Source organism: Brachyistius frenatus, unplaced genomic scaffold, assembly GCF_029030835.1.
Source record: "Brachyistius frenatus isolate BFR_SWC_R1_liver_20210118 unplaced genomic scaffold, ASM2903083v1 Contig_280, whole genome shotgun sequence".
NCBI classification, from domain to species: Eukaryota; Metazoa; Chordata; class Actinopteri; family Embiotocidae; genus Brachyistius; species Brachyistius frenatus.
This window is the reverse complement of record NW_027210879.1, coordinates 117245-140090: the sequence shown is the minus strand read 5'-3', so window position 1 is coordinate 140090 and position 22846 is coordinate 117245. Positions and strand designations below refer to the sequence as shown.

The 22846-nt window shown below is 42.2% G+C and overlaps 1 protein-coding gene across 13 annotated transcripts in view; it reads left to right on the top strand.

Annotated features, from left to right (window-relative positions):
- The first annotated feature begins 11434 nt into the window (after positions 1-11434).
- The window catches only part of LOC138634831 (voltage-gated potassium channel KCNC1-like), a 124713-nt gene continuing 113301 nt past the window's right edge, over positions 11435-22846 (top strand). For 9 of the 13 annotated variants that reach the window (XM_069721993.1, XM_069722001.1, XM_069721995.1 and 6 more), the window contains exon 1: positions 11435-12112. In XM_069721993.1, the coding sequence (XP_069578094.1) occupies positions 11570-12112 (543 nt within the window). In that variant the 5' untranslated portion in view covers positions 11435-11569. The remainder of the gene's footprint in view (positions 12113-22846) is intronic. The other 4 variants (XM_069722006.1, XM_069722003.1, XM_069721998.1 and 1 more) reach the window with 1 other exon arrangement.

Sequence of the window (22846 nt, the reverse complement as noted above, 5' to 3'; positions counted from 1 at the left end):
AGCAAGCGTGAGTTTTAACTTGAGATTAGAAGTGTTGTGTGGTGGTGTTTTACCAGGACCCAAATGCAGGCTCACAGACTTGGGTTTTAGTTCCAAAATACAGGCTTTATTTCCATAAACAAAACAAACAAACAAACAAACCAAAAGGTGGCACCTACAGTGTCCACTTGCTTCCAAGTCGGGAGGGCAACTCAACCGACTGATCCGGGGAGACACAGCTGGCAGGGCAGCCGGCAGACCAGCAGACAGGACCACTGGAAAAAACAGAGTCTATATCCTCCGAGTCGGGAGGGCAACTCCACCGACTGGTGACTCCGACAGGTAGCTCTGCAGGTGGAACAGGAGCCGGAGGAACGGGAACGGGACGGACGGAGAACGGGACGGACGGAGAACGGGAACGGGACGGACGGAGGACAGACGGAGGACGGACAGAGTACTAACTAATGCACCGACAACCAGAGAAGTGCAGGGGCAGGGTACATATAGTCCAGGGAGGTGATCAGGGAGATGCAGCACACCTGCAGGTGGTCATCCGGGGTGAGTGGCTGCAGCTGCTGGGACCGGTGAGGGGCGTGGCTACGGGAGGTGAGGAAAGGAGGACACAGGACACAAGCAGACAGGGGACTGATGGGACACAGGAGGAGAGGAGGACACAGGAGGAGAGGGGATCGGGGGCAAAACGGAGGAAAACAGGACTCCTGACAAGAAGAAGTGTAGAGAGATTTAAGATACATTTAATTCACCAAAAGAAGCTGAAATAGCAGAGAGAAGTAACACTAGTCACAATGTCTGTAGACAGGAAGTGACGCAATGCCCTCAACATAATGTCAGATGAAATTCCTCCAATCAGAGAAGGAAAGGTTCTCTGCACTACTGTGCCTCACAAAAAGGGAGAGATGAAAAAATTGCTATATGTCAGGTCCACTGCCAGGGACACCATGCGGGACATTACTTCTAAATTCTTAAATGCTTGAAAATGCAAAGCTGCCTCTACCACTGTTCTGCTACTGCCACCGAAATCACTGTTTATTTCTTATTGATTCTCTTGTGTGAATTTGTACCACCTCTCTTGCAGCAACTTTGCAAATGAGGTTAATCATTTGGCAGATAAGAAGAGGTTTTAAAAAAAAAATTGTCAAAAAAACCCCAGTAACCATTCCTATTGATGTTTTTATCTTGACTCACAAATCAGCATAGAGTGTACCTGAATGGAGACATGGTTTGACGTTATGGTTAGGGCTGGGACGATGTGACTATCTCACGATTTGATGTATAGATAGATAGATAGATAGATAGATAGATAGATAGATAGATAGATAGACAGACAGACAGACAGACAGACAGACAGACAGACAGACACTTTATTAATGGAATATGTTTTCGTTACAGCAGCATTATAGATACAGGAAAAGTAATAAAACAACAGAGTAAAAATATTAAATATATAAAAATGCACAATATATACAATAAAATAGAGTGGGCTTTGATGTTGAGGGTTCTGTGTCCATGTAGCTCACCAGGGGAGACAGAGGAGGGAGGCAGCAGAGGTGTTTGGGAGGTGTGGTGTGTGGAGGAGACAGATGAGGGCTGTGAACTAAACTTGTTGAAGAAACAGTTTAGCTCATTGGCCCTCTCCAGGTTGTCTCCCTCCTTCATACCGTTTATCGCCTCCCTCACGTTGTTCTGCTGGAGTTAGGCCTCCAGCTTCCTCTTGTAGGAGTCCTTGCACTCTCTCATCTTCTCCTTCAGGTTGTGCTGCACTCTCCTGATCTCCTCCCTGTCCCCAGACCTGAAGACTGCGTTCTTCTTATTAAGAAGCACTTTCAGGTCCCTGGTGATCCACGGCTTGTTGTTGGAGAAGCAGTGTACAGTCCGGGATGGTACGGTGGTGTGTTCACAGAATTTAATGTATTCTGTGATACAGTCCGTCATGCTGTTGATGTCCTCCCCATGTGGTCCACACAGCACATCCCAGTCCGTGGACTCAAAGCAGTCCTGCAGGGCGTCTTTAGCCTCTTGTGTCCACCTCCTCACAGTCCTGGTGGTTACAGGCTGTCTCTGCACCAGGGGAGCATACTTGGGAGTCAGCGGGACCAGGTTGTGATCTGATCTGCCAAGGGGGGGAAGAGCAGTCAGCGGGACCAGGTTGTGATCTGATCTGCCAAAGGGGGGAAGAGCAGTAGCACTGTATGCATCCATGGCCTTAGCATACAGAAGATCCAGGGTTTTATTGTTCCGTGTGGGGCAGTTCACATATTCAAGAGTGGTGAAAAAAAAAGATGTTCTACCCGTCTGTTGTGGCCAGTGCATTGTACTTCGCTGTGGTCTGCTGGGGGAGCAGCATTGGAGCCGGTGACACCAACAGACTTAACAAATTGGTTAAGAAGGCCGGCTACATCATTGGCTACAAACTGGACAGCCTGGAAAAGGTGGTGGAGAGGAGGACGCTGAGGAAACTATTATCCATATTGGATAATCCTGACCACCCTCTTCCCTCCACTGTCACAACGATAGATACAGGAGATCATTCCTGCCCACTGCAATAAGACTGTACAATAACTCACCTGTGGCAAAACCCATCACACAACAATAACACTGTTTCTGTTGTCTGTTTTTCTTGGTTGTTTAAATATATTAAAAAAATTTTTTTTTAAAAACCCGTTGCACTATTGTTTAGTTAGTTTTAATTGAATTATTCTATTTTATTTTATTCTATTTCATTGTATATACTATGCATTTTATATTTAATATTTTTACTGTTATTTTATTTCTTTCCTGTATCTATAAATTCTGCTGTAGCGAAAGAATTTCCCCTTGGGGATTAATAAAGTATCTATCTATCTATCTATCTATCTATCTATCTATCTATCTATCTATCTATCTATCTATCTATCATTAATCATATTTCCAAAACAAAGCACAGCTTTTTGACATGTATTTCAAAAGCATGATTTGTATACTGGATATAAAAGACGTAAATACTTCTTGAGATAAAGTGCTACATTTAGCTGTTTCAGTGTTCCATCCATCCATCGTCTTCCACTCATCTGGGATCGGATCGTGATGGCAGCAGGTCAAGCAAGTTGGCCCAGACTTCCTTCCCCTGCAACATTTTCCAGCTCATCCTGAAAGATCCCGAGGTGTTTCCAGGCCAGCTGGGATATATAATCCTTCCAGCGTGTTCTGGGTCTTCCCCGGGGTCTCCTGCCAGTTGGGCATGCCCGGAAAACCTCCAGTGCGAGGCGCCCAAGAGGATCCTGATCAGATGCTGAACCACCTCAACTGACTCCTTTCGATGCAAGGCTCTACTCCGAGATCCCTCGTGATGTCTGAGCTCCTTCTTTGATCTCTAAGGCTTAGCACGGCCACCCTACGGAGGAAACTCATTTCAGCCGCTTGTAGCCACGATCTCCATCTTTTGGTCATGACCGAGAGTTGGTGACCATCGGTGAGGGTCGGAACGTAGATCGATCGGTAAATCGATAGCTTCGCCTTCCGGCTCGGCTCGTCTTCACCAACACAGTCTAGTGCAGTGCCTGTTTTATTGCTGCACCCACATCGATCCGCCTGTCGATCTCCTGCTCCATCCTCCATCCTCCACCCTCTGCCCTCCATTCTTCTCTCACTGTGAACAAGACCCCGAGATACTTACTGCTGTCCACACTAGCCAAGATTAAAGAAAGCAACTGAATTTGAAACATATCAATTTAGGTCTTCAACTCCCAATTTCGGAAGAGCTTCTCATGCATCCCAGGGGAGGTTGGGGATATAGAAACCAAGTGGACCATGTTCAAACCCTCCATTGTGGACATGGCCACTAGGACTTGTGGTTGTAAGGTCATTGGTGCCTGTCTCACTCATATCTCTGGTGTAGGTCTCTGAGGTAGTCAAAAAGCTCCTCAGTGGCAAGGCACTGGGGGAAGATGAGATCCCCCGAGATGCTGAAAGCTCTGGACATTGTTGGGCTGCCTTGGTTGACATGCCTCTTCAATGGAGCATTGGGGTTGGGCTCAGTACCTATGGACTAGCAGACCGCGGTGGTGGTTCCCATTTTCTGAAAGGGAAAGGAGAATATGCTCCAACTATTTGTGTATCACACTACTCAGGGAAAGCTCATGCCAGGGTGCTAAAAAGGAGGCTCCAACCAATTGTCGAACCTCAGATTCAAGAGGAGCAATGTGGGTTCCGTCCTGGTCATGGAACAGTCGACCAACTCTTTACCTAGTTGAGGGGTCCTGGGAGTTTGCCCGGACTGCATGACTGCAGTCTGCACATGTTTGTGGACCTGGAGAAGGCCTTCAAGTGTGTCCCTCCCTCTGCTGTTTGCAGATGATGTGGTCCTTTTGGTCTCATCAGACCGTGACCTCCAGAATTTACTGGGGCGGTTTGCAGATGAGTGTGAAGCGGCGGGTATAAAAGTCAGTACACCCAAATCTGAGCTGATGGTGCTCTGCCAGAAACAGGTGGACTACTTCCCTGGGTGCGGTCGGAGTGCCTGCCCTGGTCTTGTTCATAAGTGAGGGTAGGATGGAGCAGGAGATCGACAGGCTTATCGGTGCGGCTGCAACAGTAAAACAGGTTCTGCACCGGGTCTTTTTGGTGAAAAGGGAGCTGAGTCGAAAGGTGAGGCTTTTAATTTGCGGCCCCGGGAAAACATCTGACTCTGGCCCCGGGAAGACATCTGTCTCTGGCCGCTGGTTTCGCTAACTTCACATTCTGTTAAACAGAGTCTCCAATAACTAGAGTTGGTTTCTCAGCAGGTGTTTCGCCGAGTGGGGAAAATCTGTTGGAGACGTGAAGGTCGGTGGTGAACCGTGGGCTTCTTCTTGGGACTATGCCTCCTTCGTACTGTCACCCAGCCACCCGGCTGTTCGGGTGCTGCAGGGGACCGGCTAACTAAACCTGTATCCTGGACAGCTGTACACCCCCCCCCCTCCCTGAGGAGCTCCTACTGCTAGCTGGTTGTGTAGCATGGTGCACAGCAGTGATTCTAATTCTGTGACCCTCCAGAGCCCTAACTACACTCCTCCTCCTCCTCCTCCTCGGTGACCCTGGCCTCCAGAGCCCTAACTACACTACTCCTCCTCCTCCTCCTCCTCCTCGGTGACCCTGGCCTCCAGAGCCCTAACTACGCTACTCCTCCTCCTCCTCCTCCTCGGTGACCCTGGCCTCCAGAGCCCTAACTACACTACTCCTCCTCCTCCTCCTCGGTGACCCTGGCCTCCAGAGCCCTAACTACGCTACTCCTCCTCCTCCTCCTCGGTGACCCTGGCCTCCAGAGCCCTAACTACACTACTTCTCCCCCTCCTCCTCCTTCTCCTCCTCCTCGGTGACCCTGGCCTCCAGAGCCCTAACTACACTACATTTATTACAGGTAACATTATCATAAAGGAAGCAGGGTTGTAACTAAACATGTCACACAGCAGGAAAAACCAGAAGAGGAGGAGGGAGAGAGGGAAGCTATTGCTAACTGCTAAGCTAGCAGTACCAAAACACCAAGTTAGTGAACGTTGGTCAAAGATTTAACAGTAGAATTGTTCAAGAAGATCAAACTTGAGTTTTAACTTGAGATTAGAAGACGTGTGGGGAGATTTAAATACGTATAATTCAGGAAAAGAAGCTGAAATAACAGAGAAGTAACACTAATCACAATGTTTGTAGACAGGAAGTGATGCAATACGCTCACCGTGACGTCAGACGAGATGAACCAATCAAGTTAGAGTCCAGGTAGCCAGCAAACAAAAACTTTGTGTCTGCTGACAGATACAAGTTACAAGCTAAATAAAAGTAAAGCCACTGAAGAGCACAGCCAAGCCATTAGTACAAGCTGTTTGTAAGTTCAAACTTATATCTAAGTTATTTGGGTTCTGACTGCATGTTTTACTGAAAGGAGTTACTACGTACAACCAAATTAAAATTACTTCTCCCCTATGAAACTGTGGTGATTGTATAGATAGTCTGAAGACTTGTGTGAAGGATTCATGTTTTACTATTTGTAGCTTCTTTGCATCAAAAACTATATTTGAAGAATTGTCTGCTTTATTTGCCAAGCATGCAAACATATACAAGGGTTCCTTAAGTCCTCCATAACATAGTATATATATATATATAATATAATATAACTTTAATATAATGTAATATGATATTGAAATATTATGAGTCTGGACAGACAGCCATAAAACTAACAAAAACCTTAATTTATCTGGAGGACATTCATCCAGTGAGGCCCATTTCCCCCTACTCACTTTCTATTTGCTTTCCAGTTCAAGTAAATTGATGGACAAATATTGCCCACACAGCAGTTTTACAGTAAAGTGAATGTCATTAAAAGCCTTATGTTGACTCATATTTACAAACCAGCCTCCATGCATGAAATACTGAAGCAAAACATAGTGTAATTACAAGATACTAAGAGCTTGGTCACATAATTATGAGATAGCAAGACACTATTGTGTGATAATTAGGTGAATGCAATTTGTTTCTAGATAAAAGACACTTGGAAGAATTTTTCAATTCAATTCAATTTTTCAATTCAATACATTTAATTTATATAGCCCCAGATCACAACACAAGTTATTTCAAAGCACTTAAGCTAGTAAAGTTGTTACAACAAGAACCTTAAAACATAATAGAAAGGAACCCAACAATTCAACAATTCCAATGTGAGCAACAGCTGGGAGAAAAAAACTCCCCTTTTACAGGGGAAAAAAAACTATGACAGAACCAGGTTCATTGATGGGCAGCTGTCTGCATTGACATGCTGGGGTGAGGGGTGACAAAGAGAGAAAAGAACAGCATAGCAAGACAATGAACCGCTGGCGGAGCCAGTAATTGCAGAGATATGCAATTCTAGGGCTAGTGAGTACCTGCCAAAAAAAAAGGCACAAAACTATGAGAGCATGAGAAACTGCAAAGAGAGACCTCATACAATGAACAAAACCATAGGAAAGAGAAGTTATGACATTAATAAGCCATGATGGTGTCATATAAATGCATGAAGTGAAAGAGAGAGAGAGGAGAGTAGCTAAATGCATGATGGGAGGTCCCCCAGCAGCCTCGGCCTAAAGCAGCATAACTAAGAGATGGCTCAGGGTCATATTAGCTATAGCTATCAGCTCTATCAAAAATAAGTTTTAAACCTAATCCTAAATGTAGAGAGGGTGTTTGCCTGAACGATGAAGCCTCTGTGTCCCATTTTACTTTTGGAAATGCTAGAAATCAAAAACAGCATTCTGAGAGCAAACCATGCCATAAGGATGACATGCTTCTATAAGCTCCTTTAGATCAGATGGGCCTTGGCTATGAAGAACTTTGTTAGTCAGCAGAAGAATTTTTAATTCTATTCTTGATTTTTACAGAAATACAATGAAAAGAAGCTAAAATAGGAGAATATGATCTTTCTTGCTAAATCCTGTCAATTCTCTCACTGTAGCATTTTGGATCAACTGCAGGCTTTTTAGTGAGTAACTTGGACAACAGGGAATTACAACCCCATTTACAAAAAACTTGGGACACTATGTAAAATGTAAAATAAAAACAGAATGCGATGTTTGCAAATCATGTACACCCATATTTAAATGAAAATAGTACAAAGACAACCTATCACATGTTTGTAAAAATAGCAGGAGTCAGCAGGTTTTTTGAACAGGAAGTGACACAATACGCTCACCATAATGTCAAACTTTAGCGCTAATGTTATTGAACCTGTTTGATAAATTCTCATCTGCAATCTCCCCAATGTAATGCAATGAAATAAAGCAAAACAAATTGTACATCCATTTGAATCATTGAACTACTAGACGGCCTCTTCTTTGAATCTTCATCCAAAGCAACTTTATACGAAATACAGGCTCCTGTTATGAGGACCTCCAGGGTGGACAGGGACAATATTGAATTAAATTAACATTTGTAATGTGTCTTTTTCAATGGACAAATCCACAGAGAATTATGACCAACTCTTAATTTCCCCTCAGCACTACAGTTTTAGCTTTTTGTAAAATCTGCTGGAAACAATATTCATCTTTACAGAGTTATTACACCTGTTAAAGTGACCAAATGCATTCTGGGCTTTGAGCACTTCCAAAATGCAGATGACCCGCAGCTAAACAATGAGCTGTACGCCTCCTGCGTAGACACGGCGTAGGAATTGTTTTCTTTCTACATCCTGCACTGATAAAAGCCTTAAAACAGGTTAGGTTTTGGAGGCCTTCAGTCCAAGGAGAGCTCTCACCCAGACCATGCCAAGGTTTGGGTGTATGTGGGTGGTTCACGGTATTTTGCTGACTGAGGCCTATGCACTGTGTGTGTGTGTGTGTGTGTGTGTGTGTGTGTGTGTGTGTGTGTGTTCCAGTGACGTCTGAGTCGAGTCTGCACAGCAAAGCACAGTGCTGCAGACTGTCCTCAACAGAACAACACAGCACATTAGCTCTGCACTAGGGAGCGGGGGGAGGGGGAGGAGGGGAAACAGTGAAGATGATAAAGAGGGGTGGAGACAGAAATGGAGTGAATCAGAAGGAAAGAAAGAGAGTAAAAATGCAAAAGCACTAATGATCTGATGGTCTGCAGTCATTTTCCCTTTTTTGTGGAGCTCAGCAAATACTCCTTCTGGTTTTGCCCCTCCCCCTCCTTTTCTTATTGGAGGGGAGGGAGGGTGAGAGCGAGAGAGCGAGAGAGAACGATGGGCATGAAACACTCTATCATATCCCTCCCGCTCTGCTCTAATTTAGCCAAGTGTTTAAGTAGATTGAAAGACAGTGTGGAGAAAGGCTGTGATGCAGCAGAGAGAGAGAGGACAGATGAGAGCTCCAGTAGAGGAAACTCATTTTCATGCAGAACACCAAACCCAATCTAATCACACTGTACTGGATCTTTTACCTTCACGCTTATGTTTACTCAACTACATTTATGGTTTTATCACCTACAATAACGCATAACTAAATTGATAATTTAACAATTTGACAGAATGACCAGCTTTGATGGAAATATGTCAAGTAAAATGTATGGAGTCCTGCCTCTGCATGTCCTAAAAGCATTTTAAGGCTTACTTGATAAGAAAATATATCTTACAACCAACATAAGCTTAAAAGCAATGCAGGAAGACACTGTTAGAAATGATCGTGGAAAAAAAGAACAGGTTCTTTACCCTGCTAACAGCATCTTTTATCAGGACCACTGACGCTCTTTGTCGGAGGTCACATTGGTTTGTGGGAACGGTGTTTTGTAAGTGAATATGTTATGAAATTTTACAATATATTATATAAGCTATAGTAAGAACATGAAATCCCCAGATACTGGACAGTTGGGATCCAGGAACACAATCAGCTGCTGTACCACAGAGAAGTCCACTGGACCTCCAGAGGACAAACACTGCTTTTTAACAATTGGATGATTTCACAAGTGTAGTTGTTGTTAGGGCTCTTCACAGGGAATGTAAATGATGTTTGATGGACATCCATCCATCCATTATCTATACCCGCTTTATCCTGAACAGGCTCATGGGGGGTGGGGGTGGGGTGGGTGGGGGCTATCCCAGCTCACATTGGGTGAGGGCAGGGTTCACCTGGACAGATCACCAGTCCATCACAGGGACAACACATAGAGACAGACGGAAACAAAGACCATTCACACTCTCATTCACACCTCAGGGACATTTGAAGAGCCACCAGTTAACCTGAGACACATGTCTTTGGATGGTGGGAGGAAGCTGGAGAACCTGGAGAGAAGTTTGATGGACATTTTGCTGAAAATTAGACAACTGTATTGGAGAAAACACTGGCTGTAAATTTGAACACTGCTGATGAAGAACAAGGACTGTGTAATATAGCATTGAAAAAACATCTTCCCATTCACACCAACCTGTCTCTCTGAGGCAGCTTTTCAATGCTGGTTTATCCCGAAAAACAAGTATGCAGACCGTCTTGAAATTGAAGATGGTTTGTACCGCTTGACCCCGAGCACACATACTCATTAATATAGAAATGATGACAGAGCAATATCCTCAACAGGTCCCCCCAAAATTAAAGCCAAACTATGTTGTTTGACCAAGCCCTCCAAAAACAAGACATGATGTCTGATTTGACACCACCATCAGCAGGAAGACATTATTTATCTGAGAGGAAATATATATTGTTGCCACTGTTTAAATTGGGAGTTTGGTTGACTCATCCATCCAGTTAAAGAGCACTCTGCATCATCTTCTGCACCAGACAGCCGAACAAGCGTGAACTGCACTTGCTGTGACTACTGCTTTGAAAAAGACATATAAAACATTTCAGAGACTTAGTTATTGAAAATTTTATGAGAAAACTCTAAAGTTCTAAGATTGATCGTCATAGAGAAATTGGGGCTCTAGACTCAAAAGTAACTTCGGCATAGTGGTCACAAATAGAACTGCTGATCAAATTACAGCCCATCAGATCTAAAATAACCCCCCCATGGATGATCAGTAAATTCCCTTGAGCATCACACTCCACAATTTATATTTTCCGTATGTCATTAAAGGATAATTGTGTTTTATCAGCATCTCTGTTGCAGGAGGAGCTGCTTAAAGTGAATGGATGGCGTGTATCGGAGTGAGCTCGCTGCAACTTTTAAAATAGTTAAGTCATTTTAATCATTTCATGTTTATTTTCCGACCCAGAGCAAATGCAGAAATTTGTCACCTGTAACGATCATTTAGTAAATGCAATGAGAGGAAACAACAGTTTTATTATAATATTATGTAGGAAGCAGTAAGATAACCTGTTACAGACATTCTTGCAAGTGCAGCTTCAGCAAATTTGGTGCAACAGAAATGAGGAACAACATTGCAACATCCATTTCAGTTCCAGTAGTGTTAAGCAGTCTCTTCACTTAAAGTACCACATTTGGCAACCTTCCAAAAATGGCCTGGACGTTTTAATAACAGATATGGCCTGCTCAAAGTATAGAAACATCAGATTGGAAGCGAGTCCCTTAAACCAGGTTCAGCTTCTGGTGAAAAGTCTGAGCCAGAGGAGTCGAGGCTGTTGGAGCAGCACATTATGAGCATGATTAAGTCCATACCTTTGGCCATGTAGTTTGCTGTTATATCTGTATTTGAGCATTTTCAGTGAAAATAAAATTGAACAGAACATTCTCTCTATCTCTCTCTCTGCTTCTCTGCGCAATAGCTGCATCTCATTGCTTTGCAGTTCTATCCAGGGATGCAGAGAGGGAAAAAAACAAGAGTGTTTTTCAACAGAAATGACCATTTTTAGACCTAAATATCATCAAACGATGCAATAATATCAGTTCAATCAGCCAGTCAATCAGCCAGTCATTCAGTGGGCAAAACCTATTGATTCATAAAAATCCGCATCCCACACATTCTCAGTCTGTTATACACACACTCTGCGGACACCCCCCTCTCTCACACACTCACAGACAGACTCCTCCTTCCTCTCCTCCATCCTCATGTCAGTTGGCCCTGTGACTCCCTGCCGGGACGGTATAACAGCAGCTTACGGAGCGGGGACCGGCCGTGAATGGGGAAGAGCAGTATCCGCAGCAGCAGTCGGGCGCACCGACCGAAGCATGTTCCAGCGCAGCCATGACTTGCTCGGCGTCAGATAGCGAAAAGATCGTGATCAACTGCGGCGGGATCCGACACGAGACCTACCGGAGCACCCTGAAGACGCTGCCGGGAACGCGCTTGTCTTGGCTGACCGAGCCCGACGCATTCAGCAACTTTGACTACGACCCCAAGTCCGACGAGTTCTTCTTTGACCGCCATCCGGCCACCTTCGCCTTCATCCTAAATTACTACCGAACGGGTAAGCTCCACTGCCCCAATGATGTGTGCGGGCCGCTCTTCGAGGAGGAGCTCGCCTTCTGGGGCATCGATGAGACGGACGTGGAGGCGTGCTGCTGGATGAACTATCGGCAGCATCGCGACGCCGAAGAAGCCTTGGACAGCTTTGAAACTCCTGAGCCGGACGCACCCGAGGATGACCCGGCACTCACCGGCGGGGCGGACGGCGACCTGAAACGGTTGTGCATGCAGGAGGACGGCCGCAGGAAGACGTGGTGGCAGGTGTCGCAGCCATTCATGTGGGCACTGTTCGAGGACCCCTACTCATCCAAATACGCCCGGGTGAGTGGCCGGACAAGTGTTTCGTCTGTTATAGAATCTACAGCCTGTTTTTGTTTGTTTCTTTCCTTTCGTGTTTCTTTCTCTTGCATGTGCGCTATAACACAACATTTTGCAGTTTTCGCCGATGCACATTAAGCTTAAAATTATTCAAATTTACTAATTGTTGGCGCAATGGACGGGTGTTGACTTTATTGTTGGATATTTTTAAAAGTTAGATAGATAGATAGATAGATAGATAGATAGATAGATAGATAGATAGATAGATAGATAGATAGATAGATAGATAGATAGATAGATAGATAGATAGATAGATAGATAGATAGATAGATAGATGTGTATGCGCTTTTTAATTTTTTTTTTTTTAATTTTTCCTCGTTCACAGGCGTTATTTTATCACGCCACTGTTCTTTCCCTTTCATCTTTCCCACTGATATGTTGAGGATTTGGCCACTGCTGGTACCCATTCGTAAGTGCATATACTGATATGCACTCAGTTTCCTCCACTTTCGGCCACTCGCTCTGCGTCATTGTGCGCCAAGGTCTTACCTCAATGCGGGTTCCAATTCTCTGCACTATCAGTCCATATTTTGGGTTTAAAGTTTTACTGTCTTAAAATAAACTTGTACACAAAATCAGTGAAAGTGGAAATCCAAAGGTTGCAGGTGACCCCGCATCTATTAATCTGATGTCTTTATCCTGTAACCAACAGCGTCCTCACACTTCATCCCAAGCGTATATGGGTTGAATGTGCAGGCAGGTGATGGAAAATGTATGTGTGGTTTTGAAACTGCGTGTGTGTGTGTGTGTGTGTGTGTGTGTGTGTGTGTGTGTGTGTGTGTGTGTGTGTGTGTGTGTGTGTGTGTGTGTGTGTGTGTGTGTGTGTGTGTGTGTGTGTGTGTGATGATGATAATGGAGGAAACACTGCTCTTTCTCCAGTGTCCATCAGAGTCCGTTTTTTACTGGTTAACGTTCATGCTTCCATATTCGACCAGAGCAGCGGTTCTTAAACTAGCCTCAGGACCCTCATTTTTTTTTCTTCATAGATTCATTGAGTGACAATCCAATAAAAAAAAAAAAATAAAAAAAAATTGAGCCGCTAATATTTACTTCACAAAACATATTGCAATAATACACAATGCCTTCATACACTGTTAAAACATTATATATATACATATATAAAATCGCCACTACAGCCAAAAATCCTTTGAAAATAAATATACATGTGCTTTCCAAACAAGTTTAAATAAAAAAAAAGCTCATTAGGTTTTAAGAATCTAAATGGAACAGTATGAAATAAAAGTGTTTATCTATCTTTAAATAAATGTACAGGCAGACTTTTCTTGAACTGAATAAAAAAGCCAGACTCAACTAATTCTGATCCTGTTTATGAATTCCAAGCACAAATGAGACAACATGAGTTTTGTTCCTTGCTGTCATGACTAGCCTGTTACTGCCGGAATATTGCTCACAGCTTCAGCATGTATTAAGGTTGCTGAGCCACTCTGAAGGGCGGACCAATCAGTGACCGGTATAGTTTTTTTTTTCCTATGCGTTTGTGGAATTTATCCCGCCCCTCCTTCACTATGATTGGATGGCTGGGTAAAAAGTGACACATGATTGCAGCGTTTTACAGAAAGTCGAACATTTACAACTCTTAGCGACTGAAAAAAAAAACGAGTTCAGTGTTCAGCACAGAATAAGCGCTCAGAGGCTCAACATGCTGCTGATGTTTGAAAAAACGCAGCGCTCCCATTAAAACCAATTTAGAAAACACGCTGCGCTCAGGGATGAATGCTTTGGTGGACATGGGCCCTAGGTAGTTGAAGCAGTGGCAGAGTGTCAGCTGGTTTTGGCGCATGCTGATTGGTTAAAGGGTGCTCCAATAGTTTCAAAATTAACCCGAGGTCTACGCCCAGGAGGATGCAACAACTATTCCCTGTGGAGCTACCCAGACCCATGTATCCACACAGTATATTTGGGTCTGGGTACACCAGGCTTTGGTATGACAATGCTAGCAGCAAATGGCTACTGCAGGCACTGCATCATAGGAAACATCTCTCCTTTAAAATACAAAGCGCATCAGTAGAAGTCCTGCCAGTAAAAACATCTAGTGGCAAGTTAAGGTGAGGAGCTGGGGCGGTTGGATGGGGATATAATGCAGGAGAAATTAGCTTCTCCATTTCTTTTGTGCAGCAAGAAGATGGTTAAGTTTGAATTCATGATTGTGTTTTGATGGTATTAATCGCTGTTGCTCAAAGAAACTATATAGTCAGTTCTTGGCACTCAAAAGGAAGAAAATTAAGAATTCCAATGGTTCTTAAGAATTAAATTTCCTATTTACAATATATTTCTACCTAGTGATTCAACTCCTTCACCACCTTTCTCCAGTTCTCGTTTTCTCTCTTTATGTTTTTTTTAAATATTTTCCCTCCACATTGTTTCTCTCATATCCGATAAACACATACATGTTTTTCCTCCTCATTTTCGTCTATGTCCTCTCCTTGTGTTGTCAGTCCTCCACCTCTCACTCAATGCTTCCCTCTGCTTAATTTTCTCTAAAAATCCATGGGCATTTGTAGAGCCAGAGGTCATTGCTGACCTGGATCATTGTGGGTTGAGGTGTATTTTTTGTGGACTTTGCTTTGTGCACAGAGACAACATATTGACGTAGTGACTTAGAATAATGACACAAACACACAAGCACATATAAAAAAAATGTATGCAGATACCAGAAAATGCACGTGAATGTACAAGCAAAGCCGTAGTTGTACTGTACATACATAAACTTTAATTATAGAAACATATCTAACTCTATTCATCTGATAATCAGTAAATGTACAGAGGTGCAGTCTGAAATATTGGCACATTTCAGACGAATATTTAAGGTAGACGGTAATTACGAATGACGCCGAGATGGAAAACTGGCCAATGGCATGCCACTCCTGGTTCAGTGGCATGCAATGATTCCTCAGTTGTAAATGCCACCATGCTTGGATGGTATGTATCTGCTATATCGACACAAAACCCTTTCCAAAGGCAGGTGATGCTTGACAGTGGTGTGTCTCTCTTAGTGGAAAGCGGTTTGTGTTGATGACATAATCAATACATGATCCACACCATATACGAGCATATGCCATTGTAGAAATCAGCATTTGCAACTAAACCAGGATTGACACTTTTCATGGCTCCAATTTTGCACCGGGTGCAGCACAAGTCATTGGTGCAGTGGCATTTTGGTGCAGTGGCATTTTGGTGCAGTGCAAAGAGCTTTTTTGCACACTTGCGCAGATTTGCAATTTTTTTGTAGACCAAGATAAGCCCAGCCGGCTGAGAAGGGTGGAACAGCGCCACAGAGCATGTGTCATTGAAGATGCGCCGGTGCGGTGCAATTTTGGTGTCAATTTTGAGTTGAACTTGTGCCAGCTCAGACCAGGTCCTCCGTGGGCAAGAACGCACATGAACAGACCCATCCAATATCCCACAGACAGGTTGGGTGGATTCCTTACAGATTTAATGCCATTTACATAAAGGTTTTCTGTGGGCCCTCTTCATCTTTTGTCCCTGATGACTTAAAGTAGTTCCCATATTGTGCTTACTACGAGGACCCTTCACAGGCAAACAGTAAAATGAGGAAATGATGTGAACTCTGTTTGCATAGCCATGAGAAAGTAATTTATGTTCTGTTGTGTCATTTATGTTGTGAAGCAGAAAGTCAGGCTGTGGATGAGTGTGTAATATGTATAACTTCCATACAGTGGAACCCAGTTTACATCTTGGGACCAAGTTTTTTTTAATAAAATAACCAAGATATCTCTACAACCTTAAATATACTGTAGTGGCCATGTGTAGATATTGTGGAAATGAGAATATTAAACCTCTTTGCACTGAAGGAATGTATTCCAGGGTCTTGCAGAATCTATTGTCTATGTTGTTGACTATTTAATGATAGGCAGGCAAGCCCTTAGATGGACAACTGAGAAACAGATACAGTGTTCAAAGAATGTGGTCATATGCATCTCAAACCAGTTGACCAGATTAGATCTCAATGTGTCTTCAATGCATCCTGGGTGAGTTCATACCTGTACCTTCAGTTGACGGTTTGTGATCAGATCACCAAGATGCATGTTAATGTGCTCGAGGGTACAGGAGTCACAAATGTGCTGCAGTTGATACCAAGAGTTTTTAGTAGGTTTCTGAGGGGTTGCATGCTCAAAAAAGGTTGACAAGCTCTGGTTTTTGTACATAAATGAATATGAGAATTAAAAGGTGTACGATGTTTTAGATGATGGCTAACTCATGGATAATGCAGCTTTCTTATGCATCAAAGGAAAGGTAAATGGCAGGTAAATGAGCGACAGTAAAAAAAGACAAATGGATGTCATGGGGTTGGGGGGAAGGGGGGATGGGCAGCATCAATGTATGACAGCTGAGGTGACTTTGAAAGTGTTGCAGTCAATAGTTTTGGTGCCAATGCGGTAAAATAAAGATTTGGTTGGAAGGGGTGGAGGGTGGACGGTCAGCAGCAGCGCTCAGGTAGGTGGAGGTCACGCTGGCATGCTTTTAGCTGATTAGCTCGGTTGGCGAACTTTGAGGGCAAAGTTGCACACGTCTTGTCTGGAAATATTCGGTGTCAGAGAACATGCTCAGTCATTCACGCATCTCTCCATCAATACGTAACAAAGCATCCTTGCAAAGGTATCTGGGTCTTCCATTTATTTCCGTCCTCTTCTCTTCTCTTCTCTTCTCTTCTCTTCTCTTCTCTTCTCTTCTCTTCTCTTCTCTTCTCTTCTCTTCTCTTCTCTTCTCTTCTCTTCTCTTCTCTTCCACAGTCGGTTCAGTCTTCCCCCTGTTCCCCTCCTCCCCCATCATCACCACTGACAGCTCATGCTACTTTATTACCACGATTTCAGAGCTGAGTGCTGGATTGCTTATTATCGCTATTCAGTATCCCCACCCCATGTGCTCTCCCTGCCTCCCCCCCCCCCCCAGCTCTCTGCTTGTGCTATAGCGTAACACTGCAGTCCTTGTAGTAGCTGACTGCGCTCTAGTCTGCTGCAGAGAAGGAGGGAGAGACACAGAGAGGGGAGGGAGTGAAAGGATGGGAGGTGTTTTTGGTTGGGTGGGGGTGAATTCAGAGTAAGAGGCAGCAGAAAATGAAGGAGAGCAGGATGGGGGTCACTTTCTGCAACCCCTCATTTTTGTTGCTGCTGTCCCTTTTTTTTCCTTATTCTTTCCTGCTGAGCTAGACGGGCTGGGATGCCCGTATCTGTGTATTGATCTGGTCGTATGTCTCAGCTCGCCTCATTCAGGCAGATGTCTCAGCTGAATGGTGTTCCTTTGTAAGCAAAACCTTCCCACACACACTCCTCCTTCCTTCCTTTCTTTCTGACTCCCTCCTTCCTTTTCATGCAGCAGGGTGTGATGGCAATTCTCAGTCCCTCAAGAAGAGAAACAAATACTAACAAAACGGCAAACACACATCTACACTCAAACACACCTACTGTATCACCACACACAAAGTCCACTGTGGCACTGTTGTGTCATTTTGACCTAATCTCAGATGCGTGGTTGCACATGTGAGTTAGATAGGTTCATCAGTATTATACTGTGACATCCTGAGTGTAATAATTGAGCCCCTGCAGCCCACAGCCTCTAAGAGCCACCAAACTAGCAGGCAAAAAAAATACACAAACCTTTGGTACATTTTTCAGACTGACCAGTGGTTTAATGTAAGATCACAGTAAATTTCAATGAAGCTAGATACACACAGTTGTATAGAAAGGTTTGGTGAACCGCTGGCAAAAGAAGATTTTTTTTTTTTTTTTTTTTTTTTTTAAGGAATAACTAAATATAAACCCAGAAGCAGAGATAGGTGAAAATGAGCTTTTCTTTTACTGTATGTTGTGTTGTCCTCAATTACTTTTTATTTAACTAACTTAAGAAATAGAAAAATAACGGTATTTGTGACTTTTGCTGAAGTCCCTCCTCCCTTCTACTTGTAAAGTGCCAGAACTTATGCCTTAATTGACAGATAAGGTCTATAAGGTAGATGAAGCATTAGATAGATTGATTTTTTTTTATTTTTTTTTGTGACAAAATTGAAAACACAATGTACACGACATGCCCGATCAGAAATGAAAGACTTCATATCAAATTTAAAAAAAAATTGCAGAGGATAAAAATACACAATAAAATGTTATGGCTCATTTCTATTATAGCTCTCTGTTCCAGGACAAGATGGCCAATTATGTAAGAAAGTGTCAAGCAAGAGTGACAAAACCAAACAGACATAAGATATATGTACATCTACAAGTTATTTAACAACCATTTCCTAAGATCCTCTCAACTTGGTTTAGTTTGAGTCTTGGTTTTGGGAAAATTATTTTTCCCAAAACATGTTTTAAGTCACATAGGGATAATATTTGTTAGACGTCCTCTAGTTTTTCAGTACATTATTATAACTGGATTAATAGGGAGGTGGAGATTTGTAGACAATCCTGTGGGACATACCCAACTTAATTTGCAACAACCTTTTATCTATGGGGAGAAGGTTCAATTCTTTTAAAATGAAGTTCAGATGTGTACTAGGGGTCAGCTTTAAAACAGCTCTTATTAGCTTATTTTGCACAGCCTCTAATTTGTTTTGTTGTTGAGAGCTTGAGAGCAAAAGGTAGCAGCATATTCAAAGTGGTGTAACACCGAAGCTCCAGCAAGAATTGCTAAGGTTGGTGTATCTATGAATTTGGCTTTTACAGCCAGGAATTTACTGGCTCCCTAACCCAACCCTCTTTCCAAAAAAGTTGGGACGTTGTGTAATATGTAAATGAAAACAGATGGGGATGATTTGCAAATCTTGCAAACTGATATGAATTTGAAAATAAAACAAAGACAATATATTAAATTAAACTTTGAAACTTTATTGTTTTTTGGAAAATATAAGTTCATTTTGAATTTGATGCCAGTAACACGTTTCAAATAAGTTGGGACAGGGTCATATTGACCACTTTGTTGCATCACTTATTCTTTTTACATTCCTTTCTTGCCTGATAGAGGATTTCAGCTGCTCAACAGTTTAGGGTCTCCTTTGTTGTACTTTTCATGTCCTGATGCTCCAGATGTTTTCAATGATTGACAGGTCTGGACTGCAGGAGGCCAGTTTATCAGCGGACTCTTCTACTAGAGAGCCATGCTGTTGGAATACGTGCAGAATGTGGTTGGACGTTGTTCTGCTGAAATAAACAAGACCTTCCCTGAAAGAGACGTTGTCTGGATGGCAGCATATGTTGCTCCAAAACCTGAATATATCATTCAGCATTAACGCTTCCTTCCAGATGTTCAAGCTAACCATGCCATGTGCACTAATGCATCCTTGTACCATCACAGATGCTGGCTTTAGAACTGAGCTGATAACAAGCTGGATGGTCCCTCTCCTCTTTAACCTGGAGGATGCAGCGTCCATGATTTCCAAACAGAATCTCAGATTGTGATCCATCAGACCTCAGGACAGTTTTCCACTTCACCTCAGTCCATCTTCAATGATCAGAGAAGGCGGCGGTGTTTCTGGATCATGTTTCTATCTGGCTTCTTCTTTGGAGAGTTTTAACAGCATTTGTGGACGCAGCGATGAGCTGTGTTCACAGACGATGGTTTTCACAAGTGTTCCTGAGCCCAGGCAGTGATTTCCACTCCAGAATAGTGTGTTTTTAATGCAGTGCTGCCTGAGGGCCCGAAGATCACCACCATCCAATATTGGTTTCCAGCCTTGTCCCTTGTGTTCAGAGATTTCTCCAAATCCTTTCATATTATGTACTTAGCATTCAGAAGACTTTAATTTATTCATGTTGCTGATCTGTTATCAATGAACACAATTAGTTGTGAGATGTTACATCAGGTATTTCTTTTTTTAGCATTATAAAACTTTTTCCCCTGTCCCAACTTTTTGGAAATGTGTTACTGGCATCAAATTCAAAAAGAGCATATTGTTTTGATAAAACAAAATTAGTTTTTTACTTTCAACATTTGATATGATCTTTGTTCTATTTTCAATTAAATATTGGTTTACATGATTTGCAAATCATTGCATTCTGTTTTAATTTACATTTTACACAGGATCCCAATTTTTTTGGAAACAGGGTTTTAGACTTTACATTACTGTAAGTGCAATAAAACGTCTGAAGCACAGGCTAAAATTAATTTTAAACATGCCCAACCTACATGTGGTAACCGTGACAAGAATGCTAACATTAGCTCTGCTGCTGATCCTGCTAGTTGTCTTGACTACAGCACCAGCAGCTCTTCTGCTGATACAGCTTTACTCCCAACAAGCACATAGCCATTTCTGTTTTGTTCAGGTCAGTTAGCTTTGCTTTATATGGCTCTAGCTTAAACACAACATTTTAAAGTATGAAACTAGCAGCCAGATAACTTTATTACATTTTTAAGTTAAGAAAAACACAAACTTTAAGCTCGTCTCTAAATGTTGCTGGAACAGTCTATTAGGCTGCTAGAAATGTACTAAGTACTAACAATAGGTAGTAGGTATAACTATTTATAAATACTTGTGTCATTTGATATTAGGCAACAGAATGTAAAGACATGATGATTTTAAATAACTAATAGATTTGGAGGATAAACCATGGTTGAGACAATGCTATAGATGCAAGTAAAAACTACTAAACATGTATTTTTTTTATTAATCGTCCATTATATAATTTTTGTGTTTGTTTTCATATTTTTAATTTTTTGTTTTCCTGTGGGAGCCACGTATGAGTTGTAAAACTTTATTCCTCCATGGCAATTTCTGCCACTGCATTCCCTATCTTAAAATTCGTATAAAAGGCTGACCCAGACCCGACTGAGATAGTAGACTCATTTTGTGCATTTGCACTTTTATTGAAACAGTGCAGCATTATGTATGTGTTTACACTAGTCAGTGGCCACAGACACATTATCTGGTTCAATAAGAATTTAATGCTATTGCATAAGAAATGCAGCTGTGACACTATTTATCAAGCCATCAATATTTATAGAAAAAGGGTATTTGGTAACCTGTTTGCAACACCTGTTGTTTTAATTGTTTAACAAATACAAAACGTTTGACACCATTGCTATTGGCCACCATATAGTCTGACCCTACATCAGGGGACCCCCCCACCCCCAAGACATTTGCCACATTTCAAACCCTGGCTAAAAGTACTTTTTAAACAGGTGGAAAGTTTGTAATACATTGCTGAAATAAAAGTAATTTCACATAGCTTTGTGAGAAATTGAGTTGTAAAAAGTGAAATTGCTTAAAGTGATAAAACAGTGAAAGTAGCCAGCTGGAAGTCAGTTCATAAGTACTTGACATAGTTAGATTAATGTAAGTGATAAATTGTTGATTAAGATGTTTTTAATTAATAGCTGAAATACTTAACTAAAGGTTAGTGATTAAAGGGTTGAGATACTTAGCTAAAGTAATTATATAAATATTTGAAATATATATATTTTATTTTTAAATAAGTAAAAAATGGAGAAAAAAAGGTTAATTCGTGAATTGATGAAATAGAAATGAAAAGTATGCAGTACCAGCTGGCTAAATGACTAAAATAAATGTATAAACATGTGAAAAAGCTTAACTGATGAAAGGATTTAAATAGTTAGCTCAAAGTAATTTGCTTGAAGTAGTTTGGTCAAGGTAAGTGATAAATCAGATTCAGAATCAGCTTTATTGGCCAGGTATGTTTACACATACAACATACAGTGGTGTGAAAAAGTGTTTACCCCTTCCTGATTTCCAATTTTTTTTGCATGTCTGTCACACTTAAATGTTTCAGATCATCAAACAAATTTAAATATTAGTCAAAGATAACACAAGTAAACACAAAATACAGTTTTTAAATGAAGGTTTTTATTATTAAGGGAGAAAAACAATCCAAACCCACATGGCCCTGTGTGAAAAAGTGTTTGCCCCCTCCTGTTAAAACATAACTTAACTGTGGTTTATCACACCTGAGTTCAATTTCCCACACCCAGGCCTGATTACTGACACATCTGTTCTCAATCAATAAATCATTTCAACAGGACTTGCCTTACAAAGTGAAGGAGACCAAAAGATCCTCAAAAGATAGACATCATGCCGAGATCCAAAGAAATTCAGGAACAAATGAGAAAGAAAGTAATTGAGATCTATCAGCCTGGAAAAGGTTCTAAAGCCATTTCTAAAGCTTTGGGACTCCAGAGAACCACAGTGAGAACCATTATCCACAAATGGAGAAAACACGGAACAGTGGTGAACCTTCCCAGGAGCGGCCGGCCGACCAAAATTATCCCGAGAGAGCAGAGACGACTCATCCGAGGTCACAAAAGACCCCACAACAACATCCAAAGAACTGCAGGCCTCACTTGCCTCAGTTAAGGTCGGTGTTCATGACTCCACCAGAAGAAAGAGACTCGGCAGAAATGGCTGCATGGCAGAGTTCCAAGACCAAAACCACCGCTGAGCAAAAAGAACATTAAGGCTCATCTCATTTTTGCCAGAAAACATCTTGATGATCCCCGAGACTTTTGGGAAAATACTCTGTGGACTGACGAAACCAAAGTTGAACTTTTTGGAAGGTGTGTGTCCCGTTACATCTGGCGTAAAAGTAACACCGCATTTCAGAACAAGAACCTCATACCAACAGTAAAATATGGTGGTGGTAGTGTGATGGTCTGGGGCTGTTTTACTGCTTCAGGACCTGGAAGACTTGCTGT